This window comes from Glycine soja, chromosome 18 (genome assembly GCF_004193775.1).
Source record: "Glycine soja cultivar W05 chromosome 18, ASM419377v2, whole genome shotgun sequence".
NCBI classification, from domain to species: Eukaryota; Viridiplantae; Streptophyta; class Magnoliopsida; order Fabales; family Fabaceae; genus Glycine; species Glycine soja.
Window position 1 is genome coordinate 4987657 of NC_041019.1, and position 11152 is coordinate 4998808.

General features: G+C 33.7%; 2 protein-coding genes across 2 annotated transcripts; one reads left to right on the top strand and one right to left on the bottom strand.

Annotated features, from left to right (window-relative positions):
• Nucleotides 1-1111: 1111 nt before the first annotated feature.
• LOC114396272 (pentatricopeptide repeat-containing protein At5g48910-like) lies at nucleotides 1112-2719 on the bottom strand. The gene has a single exon (XM_028358172.1). The coding sequence runs from the start codon at nucleotides 2717-2719 to the stop codon at nucleotides 1112-1114; it is 1608 nt and encodes a 535-aa protein (XP_028213973.1).
• A 3537-nt stretch (nucleotides 2720-6256) lies between these two features.
• LOC114396044 lies at nucleotides 6257-6894 on the top strand. The gene is made up of 2 exons (XM_028357938.1): nucleotides 6257-6565; nucleotides 6650-6894. Exons 1-2 carry the CDS (start codon nucleotides 6260-6262, stop codon nucleotides 6887-6889), a joined length of 546 nt encoding a protein of 181 aa, XP_028213739.1. The 5' UTR covers nucleotides 6257-6259; the 3' UTR covers nucleotides 6890-6894.
• Nucleotides 6895-11152: the final 4258 nt, after the last annotated feature.

Sequence of the window (11152 nt, forward strand, 5' to 3'; positions counted from 1 at the left end):
TTTTTTTTAACAACTGAATGGTGATTGAATTTTATATAAATTGAGTAGATGAATTACATATAAATAGATAGATTATTTTGCTACTATTATCGCTTCTAACCAAATTCATTCTTTAATCCTTTTTAAGTGGCATATTTAATTATAAAATTGACTACATGATGCTCTCAGTGTATTGAGTAAATAGCTCCTTAAGATGTCAACGTATTTCCTTTATGGCCCTAATATTTCGTTCACCAACACTAAACTAGGCCTCCCAAACGTTTTTCAACAGTTATTGCTTCGAGGATAGAACACACAAATAATTAATAAATAGGTACAACACCACGCCAAAGTAGTACAGGGAGTGAGAAATCCTATACAATTGATTTTTCCATTGTTGATCAACAAATGCTGAGTAAGGATATAAAAGAAAGTACAAAATCTAGGACATATATTCATTGGTGCTAATGTAGACAGTTGAGAGTGTGGGCGTGCGAGTGAGGAGATGAAGCCAAGAAGGAGAGTTTCTAAGAATATGGGCATTCATTTTCCATTTTCTTCTCCCTTATTTCCATATATACATTTGTTGGTTTTTTTTTTTTCTCTTTTAAACTCGTGCAACGAGGAAATTGTGTAAAATTATTTAGGGAAAACCAAACTTGGAAAAACAATGTTATCATAGAAAAAAAGCGGGTAAAGTGAAGGATTGACTTGAATAAACGTCCTACAATAATTAAGAGTGTTTTTGGATATCAGCTTTGTCCAAATAAACCCACATTCCACTCGATCCAAAGTCACATTGCTTATCCTTTATGTATCGGAAAGTATAAAACTTCCGTTGAATGCCACTCTAACAAATTTCCAAACACACCCTAAGATGGAAACATATGTGCTTTCTTTAAATGGTGAAATTTGCTGCCATCTCTAAACTGTTTGTATCTCTGTCAAACACTTCGGAGTTTGGACATAATAATCTTGATCACTCGTAACGGTCCTACTAAACTCTCAAATTCTCCACAATTCTGATCATCTGATGCAATCACCAAATATTGCTACCAAAATGCCAGAAGTAATTCCTAACTTACTGTGCTCTTCCTAACCTTTTCTTCTTTTCCTATATTATGCAGCACAGTTAAGATACTTTAGTGAATAAACCAGCTTCAGCTATCCTCAATCCTATTGTTTCAAGCATTTTGTAAATATCTGAAGAACATTCATGCTCTCTGTCCCCTGCAACAAAGCGATGAACTCTATCCTGCACTTCAATCAAGCTCCACCCAGCAACTTTGCTGGCAATTTTCTCACTCATTAATCCCCGAATCCTAATTACATCTTCCCATTTTCTCGCTTTTGCATATATTCCAGCCAACTGCACATAATGCCCATCATGCGTTGGATCCAACTCTATCAACTTATTCCCAATCTTCTCCCCCATCTCCGCATATCCATGAAGCTTGCACGCATCAAGCAGCGTCGCCCACATCACAGGATCCGGCGCAACTGTCATTCCCTCAATCAACCGAACTGCGTCATCAACTAAACCAGCACGAGCCAGGAGATCAACCATGCACCCATAATGCTCCATCTCTGGCTGAATGCCATAACCATCCACCATCAACTTAAAGTAATGCCTCCCTTCACCCACCAAACCGGCCCTACTACAAGCATTAAGCACACCCACAAACGTCACATTCACGGGACGAAAACCTTCATCAATGAACCTCTGAAACAGTGTGAGTGCCTCCTTTGCACGATCATGCGAAGCTAGCCCACAAATCATGACATTCCACGTCCACACATCCTTCTTCACCATCCCATCAAACAAGATCCTAGCTTTTTCAATGCAACCACACTTTGCGTACATGTCAACCAAAGCAGTCCCTATAGGAACAGTCATTGGAAACCTCAACCCCTCAATGGTAGAATGAACAACCCCCCCATACCCAAGTAAACCCAGCTGCGCCGAAACCGAAAGCAAAGTCACCAATATTGCCTCGTTAGGCCTGACCCTTGTCTCCGTCATGTCTCTAAAGCACTCCAACCCATCCTCCAAGAGCCCATTTTGAACGTACCCCGTTATCATGGTGCTCCACGACACAACATCCCTTTCAGGCATTTCATCAAACATCTTCTCTGCAAAACGAACTTCCCCGTTTCTCACCGCACCGGCCAACATGGAGTTCCATGTCACCACGTCGCTGCAAAGGGTGTCTTCTGCAAACACCCTCTTGGCAGAATCAACACAGGAACACTCGCAATACAAGTGAATCAGCGCGTTCCGAACAAACACGTGGCATGCATAGCCGAACTTGATCAAGTGTGCATGAATTTGAACACCCGGGTTGGTGTTTGTGCTCTTACTGCACGCGTGCAGCACGAAGGTGAAGGTGTGCTGGTTGGGGTTGAGGAAACGGCGTCGCATTGAAGAGTAGAGAGAAAGAGAAAGAGAGGGTGGTGAGTTCGCTTTGGCGTGGCAGCGGATGAGGGAGTTGAAGGCAAAGACGGTGGGGAACGGGATTGAGTTGAAGAGGGAGAGAGAGTAATGGAGCGGGAACGGAACGGGGGAGGAGAGAGAAAGTAGAGAGAGAAGGTGGGCGGTGATGCGGGCGTGGTGGCCCGAAACGACGACGTGTGCATGGGTTTGCTTGATTTGGCACAGGGAAGGTCGTGGCGGGAGAAAACGAAGTATTGAAGGTTGAGACTTTGAGAGAAGAAGGGGTTTGGTTTTATTGGGGAGCATAAAGAAATTTGGTGTTGTTGCAAGTGATAACACTATAAGGGTTCTTCGTGTAATATATATGCGTGCAGATAAACCAAAAATAATTGAGGACAAATAGTAGCCAAATTAAATTAAATTGTTCGAAATTTGATATTTCATTAAAATAATTCTTAACAATGTTTTAATTATAATTTAAGTAGTGTCTTAGTGTCTATTTCATTTAGTTAGGGTAAGCATATGTATACAAAATATTATCATATATGGCCTGCTATTTGTGAGTGCTAAATATGGGATATTTCTCTACAAAATAAAAATTCATACACATTCTAACAATTCTTGTTTGTTTTATGGTTAGTCATTTATAGTGTAGTTAACGGTAAAAATAGAATAAACTAATTAAGTCAGCTTGTAGTTTGAGTTTGGTTTGTACATAATTTTTAAGATATGATCTAACTTATTTAAAAGTATGATATAATCTAAAAGTCTATTCATGTGACCTTAATAGGTATTTTTAAAATATTATTATTGATAATTATATATTTTAATAATATTACTAGGTATATATTTTTTTTAAAATTAGATTTAGATGTAACTCAATCCCTAGATATTAATTCTTAGAGTAAGAGTTATTTTCCATTGTTACAGCACTATATTTAGTTAAGTTAACAGAATGATAAAATTTACTCGAATCTTATTAGTATTTATAAAAATATCCACAAACAAAAAAATAATTACTTGTATACTGGAGATGAAGGTGAATATTTATCTACAAATTTACTCAGATATGGAGATAAATACAAATACTATAGTATGAATCGTGTCCCACACACTACTATAAAAAGCAGTTTTAACATCGGTTTATTAACATCGGTTTTGGACAAAACCGATGTTAAGTTAAACGCGGTGGCATATTTGTAAATAAAGTATTATTCTTAACATCGATTTTCCAAAAAACCGATGTTAATGCATACACATTAACATCGGTTTTTGAAAAACCGATGTTAACATCATTAGTTAACATCGGTTTTTCAAAAACCGATGTTAACGTATGATATGTTAACATCGGTTTTTCAAAAACCGATGTTAACATATCTTACGTTAACATCGGTTTTCCAAAAAACCGATGTTAACGTGTATGCATTAACATCGATTTTTTGAAAAACCGATGTTAACATCATTAGTTAACATCGATTTTTCAAAAACCGATGTTAACTAATGATGTTAACATCAGTTTTAGAAAAAACCGATGTTAATATAATTTTTTTTTAATTATTTATATATTTAAAAAAAAACATATATTGCGTTATTAATTATATTTTAATTAAAAAAATAATAATTAATAAACAATAATAAATTCAAAAGGTAAACATTTAAAAATTAAACTAAATTTTTAAAATGAATTTCGTAATTTTAATTTTATTATTTCATGATTATCATTTAAATATAACACACATTTATATAAATTATTTGATATTAGTTAAATTGAAAAAAAAACTGTTTTTAATAATAGAGTTTAACTTTTATAGAATTTTTATAGAATGTTGGTAAAATCAATTATATGGTAAAAAAATTAAAAATTTATTACTAATATATTTTGATTTAATTATTATAAAAATAAAAAAAATCTTCATAAAAAGGTAAATGGAGAATATTGTTTAAAAATTCTATGAAATCCTACTATATTTATGCTATCGTATTATCTTTAAATTAAAAATAAATTAAAATATTTGTATATATTAATTTGATTTATCAAAAATATATGTTACAGTGGTTTAATTTAAATAATTATAGTTATCTCATATATTTGTAGGATTTAAAAAAATGATATTTTCATTATTTCTAAACAAAATTTTTAGAACAAAAATAAAAATATTTTCATGAGACATGAAAATTATGTTTTAAGTCTTTAAATTTAGAGTTAATTATAATTCACATGTAATTTATTTTTATTACATTTATCATTTTTTAAATTAAATTATCGATACCAAAATAGTTTTTTAAATAAGTAAAGAAACCCGATGCTTTGCATCTTAAAAATTACTTATTAATAATAATCTTTTGGTATAAATAATTTTTTCTTATTCGAAAAGTCTGGACTTTGTTTAGTTTGGTTGTCTTTGGGCGTTGGTCCTTCAAATTTGGAAACAAAAACTGACTATATTGTGAGTCAATTTATGAATAGAAGTGCATTCCAATTTTTTTCTTATAAATCCTGACCAGTGTTTGGCAGGTAACAAAAATATCATATAATGGATTTCACATGTGACAATTCTTTACAACAATTGTTTCTATAAGAAAAACACTTCTTTACTATTCTTAACAACTACTGCTTATTATAAATTTCGTTTTAAATTTGTAAAGAAATTACATCTTTGAAAGAGAGAGTTTTCATAATTTTTAAATTCCCGTATAATAGGAGTATGAAAGAAAGTCCATGGAAGCGGAAGAGACTCAAATTTCATCATCGTTTCTGTTTTTTTAACAGTAATAATAATACCAATAAATGTCTTGAAACCCAAATCCTCAGACTCATTAAGACAAGAAATAAAGTGGACTTAACGCTCCCGCCCAATTCAATTTTTTTTTCTCTCCTGCAACTTCAAGTTTCAAGGGAAGCCAACAAACACGCCTTAATCATAGCCATGGACCTTGCAAATATAATTTTAAATTTTAGTTTGATGATAAATACTTTTTTACCTTTGAAAATATCTGAAAAGAGATAATGTTAAATTAATTTTTAAAAAATAAAAAATTTAATCCTAAATATAAAAAATATTAAGTATTAATTCTATCGTTATTTAAAATTATTTTTTATTAAGTTATAACATTAGAGATCAACTTAATAGTAATAAGTTATATTTTTTATAATCAATTTTATATTACAGGAAGTAAAATTTATAATTTATAATTTATAATTTATAATATATAATATATAAATTATATTCTGAATAAAATTTATAATAAATAAATATTTTTGAACATAAAAGTTATATTTTAAATTTATAATAAATAATTTATATGTGATATATTATTATTTTTAATTATTCGTAATTTCTTTTAAAAAATTTAAATTTAAATTAGAACTAGAGGTTGAAAGAGATGGAAAAAAAACTCTTAAAATACTCACGCTCAAGAATAACAACTAAAAGAGCTTTCATTCAAGATTATTCTGATTATAGTTTACATATATAGAAGAATTTATAGTATTATTTTATTCTAGAAGCAGCCAAAAGAAAGGCAAGAAAAGAAGGGGCGTGAAACTTCTAGAAGAAAGGCAAGAAGCAGCCGATAACGCCACGGCAAGAAAGGTAAACTTGTTTTTCTTCTCTTTTATATTAATGCCTTCATGTTGTGTTTTTCTGTTACTGATTTCTATTGTTCACTGCGTTTCGTTGAAATGAATGCTTTGTTTCGGTGGAGCTTTTTCAATTGAAAAGAAGAAAACAAATGATGGATAAATAAAAAGATTGAAAAACTGATTCAAAGAGGTAGAGATATCTCTCCGAAGAGGATTCGTATTTGATAATATTAACTAACTCAACTTTTTTTCTTTAAAGGACCATGGATACTCCACCTGCCTCGCCTCCTCCTCCTCTTCCTCCTCCTCCTGCAGACGCTGATGCGTCTCCATCTACGTTGAAGCGGACACGCAAGGCGACACGGCTACGATCATTGGCCACTAGACCACCTGGGGCAGAAAGACCTGTGGTCAACGTCGATCCTGCTACCGGCAAGGCCGATGGTCCCTACAAGAAGAAATTAAGAACATATTTGGGGATTGTCGCTCGTGATAAGGTCGACGTGACATATGACACCTGGAAGGAAGTCCCTACTGCTCAGAAGGATTTGATATGGGAGGATATTCAGGTATTTGAGTTTTCTTCGTTGATTTTCTTTAATAGTCTAAATTTGTTATTTACTTACAACAAAACCTAATTTATTGTTTGTCAGGCGGAATTTCAAATCCCTGAAGCTTCTGACAATAGGACAAAGAAGAAAATTCTTCAGATTGTCGGCGAGCGCTGGAGGCAATTTAAATCTGACTTGACTAGGAAATGGCCACTTGCAGTCGACAAGGACGGTGCGGACGACATTGTCTGTGAAAAATATGGCATTAGCAAGGAGAAATGGACTCAGTTTTGTCAGACCCATAGAGACCCCTCATGGGAGGTATGTACTTTGTCATTTTAGTTGTTTTCCACAACAAAATCATTTCTTATAATTTATTGTAATAATCATTTTCATTAATGTTAAACTTTTGTAGGATGTACGAAAAAAGGCACAGGCCTCCCAGAAGCAAAACACTGCCCCCCACGTATTGTCTCGTGGGGGTTATGAATATTTAGAAGAAAAACTCATGGCTGAGAAGGCAAAGAAAAGACTGGAAGAAGCTGCCCAGTCTGGAAGCACTGAGGACATCATTGACCCTCCATCTCCCATCAGACGCCACGTGAAATGGAAGATGGCCCGCACGAAGAAAACTGGACAGATGACGTCTGAGGCAGCAAAGGAAATAGCTGACAGGATTGTAAGTCATTTTTAATTAATAATTGTAATTATCTTTGTGTATTTTGTGAATTCCTTGGACAAATATGTGTTCGGTACAGGATTCTTTGGACGAGCAGGCGTCACAGGGATCGTTTGTCCCCCATGGACGTCAGGATATCCTGACTGCTGCCATTGGGCGACCAGAGCACCCTGGCCGTGTTCGTGCTGTTGGAACCGGTGTTACCATAAAGCAATACTTTGGATCAGCTTCACGAACATCCCGCAGTTCTTCCTCCATGCCTCTTGAAGACCTAGAACAGCTGACCCAACAAATCAGAGACCAACTGGAGGAGTCAATCACAGAAAAAGTGACTCGAAAGATGATGGAATCCTTCAGCCAAATGCAGTCACAGTTTCAGTCTCAGATGCAATCACAGGGAATTGCACTACCTCCAGAGCCAGAGGTTGGTCCCTCAGGTCCTCGTGTCAGTACAAAGGAGAGTTGTGTTGCTCCCTCAGGGAACAATCCAGGGATGGGTGACTCAGACAAATGCGGCCTATATATTGAAGAAAATCCTTCCCGCTTGGTTGCCCTAGGAAGACTTTACGAGGGATCCACAACAGTTCACAACATCCCGTTGTTGCATGGCCAAGTCAAGGTTGGTGTTGAGGAGGCTAAAGATACAGAGGCTCTCGTTCCTATACCCACTGACGAGGTTACCTTAGTGGGGCAGACACTTAACACTTTCCTTGCTTGGCCAACACATCTTGTGAAGTGTTTATCAGAACAGGTATTTTACTCTGATTATATGTTTATTTTTTTTCAATTAATTTGTTCACTGTAATCAAAACTTGCTAATTAACTATGTTTTATCAATAGGCAGCTGTGTCTCCAGCAAAACCTCCAGAAAGCCCGGATGAAGAGGTCGATGATCCCCTGTACCTGATGACATTGACCATCCCACAACTGTTTTTGAAGCCGCTCCAGGTTATGTGGGATGCTACCATATTCGGGGTGTTTAATCAAAACTTCCCGTTGTATATAAAGCACGAAGATCTCTCTGAAATTGCACATGGTGGTCAATGTCTCAGCATATCAGTTATACAGTTGTGGATTCTGTAAGTCATTTTAGATTACTATTAATTACCAAAGTAATTGTTTTAAATTCATACATAATTAACTTTGACTTAACAACACAGCCATCTGACTGAGACAAGTGTGCGAGCGGGGAATTCTGATGTGTATGGATTCCTCGAGCCACAGTCCATTCAGAGATCTGGACAATCACAATTTGAATCCGAAAGTTACATCAAGAGTTGGATACAGAGTTCAAAACGAGATGTTTACCTTGAAGCCTATCTGAATAGGTAAGTCAAACACAATAATTGAATTTAAATAATCTATACTACTACAATAAACTATATTCGTCTCTACTGCAGTGGACACTGGCAAATGGTCGTCATTCTACCTAAGGAAAACCTAGTTGTCTGGTTTTGTTCTTTGCATAACAGGCCAGACAACTACCTTAAGGGAATAATTAACAGGTCAGTATTGTTTTCAATACATTTTCATTGGCATAACTCAACAACATCAATATTTTAATGTTCCTTATATTCAACACTAGTGCTTTGAAAGGACTTGATGATACTCCACAACCGAAATCCAAGGCTGCTGCTAGGTGGATTGTTGTTAAGGTACGTGATTTAAATAAAAGTTCTACTTATATATATTTTATGTGTGTGTACACTAATTGTAGTTAACGTTTAATTAATATCCAAATTTCATTATGTATTTAGTGTAATAGACAAAAAGGAATCACTGAATGTGGCTACTACGTGATGCACTGGATGTCCACGATAATCTTAGGATCTTTCAGGAATAATTGGGAGACGATAATTGTTTATTACAAACAAATTTGGTTTTTTTATAATTGTTATTACATTATTAATTTATTTTTTTATTTCATCATGCAGTATTTTAATGAAGTTAGACCATTGGAAGCAGAGAGATTTAAGGCACTTCGCATACAGTGGGCACAATATTATCTAAAAGTTAGAAATCAAACATAGGATGTTAGGCAACTATGTAACTTTAGGTTAATAAATTAGTTTACGTACTTTGCATTATATTTTTTACAATTGTTATTTCATCTTAACATTGAACAACCTTTGTTGATAGCTAGTTTTTTGCTAAAATCTATTTGAAAACTGAATGCAAATGATATATGTTGTGTGCTGTATGGTCTGATTTTAAATTTACAGGTTAAATTTTGGTTTTTTGTAAAAACAAAGACATTATATAAAAAAAATTCCTGAAAACAACATCGGTTTTTTATAAAAACCGATGTTAACTGTCAATAGCAACACATTCGTTAACATCGGTTTTTTAAAAAAATCGATGTTAACTGTCAACAATAACACATTCGTTAACATCGGTTTTCTGTAAAAAACCGATGTTAAAATTCAATAGTAACACATTCGTTAACATCGGTTTTTTATAAAAACCGATGTTAACGTGGGTTAACATCGGTTTTTTGAAAAACCCGATGTTAACTATCAATAGTAACACATCCGTTAACATCAGTTTTTTGAAAAAACCGATGTTAACCCACGTTAACATCGGTTTTCATAAAAACCGATGTTAACTGTGAATAGTAACACATTCGTTAACATCGATTTTTTTATAAAAACCGATGTTAATTGTCAATAATAACACATTCGTTAACATCGGTTTTTTATAAAAACCGATGTTAACTGTCAACAGTAACACATTCGTTAACATCGGTTTTTTGTAAAAACCGATGTTAACTTTCAATATTAATATACATTTTCTGGGTGTAATTCATATTAGCAACATCGGTTATTTATATAACCGATGTTGGTAATTTTACTTTAACATCGGTTTTTGAAAAACCGATGTTAACGATAATATTATCAACGTCGGTACTTTCAACATCGGTTGAAAAACCGATGTTGAAAGTCATAAATAACCGATGTAGAAAGCATATTTTCTAATAGTGACATGTCACATGTATACATATATATTAATATTAATATAAATATAATAATATGCCATTTAAGTAAATAATATATATTATATATAATTTTTTTGAAAAAATAATTATGCATTTTTTGAGTTTTATGTTTAACACTTCAAGAGTGAGTCTGTGACTGTGGAACCCTAAATCTAATCACACGTGCGAGACTGTGTCTGTTCCTCTTACCTCTGTGAGTTCAACTTCGAGTGTCGACACTAACGTGACTGAGCCTCTCATTGTGTGACACCGTCTCTCCTTTAGACTTCATTGTACCAAATTTGATTTTTCATTCATGTTGCGATTTGCATTTAATTGTACTATCTCATCGGGGCACCACTGCTAGATTAAACTGAAAATTGTTTCTACTATATGTTGGGATTGTGTTGCCTATGCTGTGAGTTGCCAATGGAGATGGGTATATAGGTATCCAATTGGGATGGAGATGGAATGAGAATTAAAGTTGTTACTCATAGGATTATGAAACTAGATAATATGATAGGTTCATATACCATTTTAGAATTTAGATTTAAACTTAATTTAATCTCAAAAGCTCTCCTACCCTACCTATATATGTTGTCTTCATATTATCTCAATGGAAAATTTGAGTTTTTTTTTAATAAATTGTGGTATATGTATTATACGGTGTGTAAACAAGTTAGCCAATCAGAAGTAGTTGACTTTTTTTTATAAATTTTTTTTCTAAGGATTGATATTTTTTTAACTTAAACTTCTATTTTAAAAAAGCTAAACTCTAAGCTTTTTAGTATATAGGTCAAGCAAGGACTGCTATGCCAAATTGAATGCGTTCAACATATTTACATTTTTTTAGTTTTTTAGCTGTTTGTTTAAGCCTTTTTAAATCATCGAAGACACCATCAAATACATGAATTAATTGATGTATAATTATTCAAGCTATGCTAAATACTTC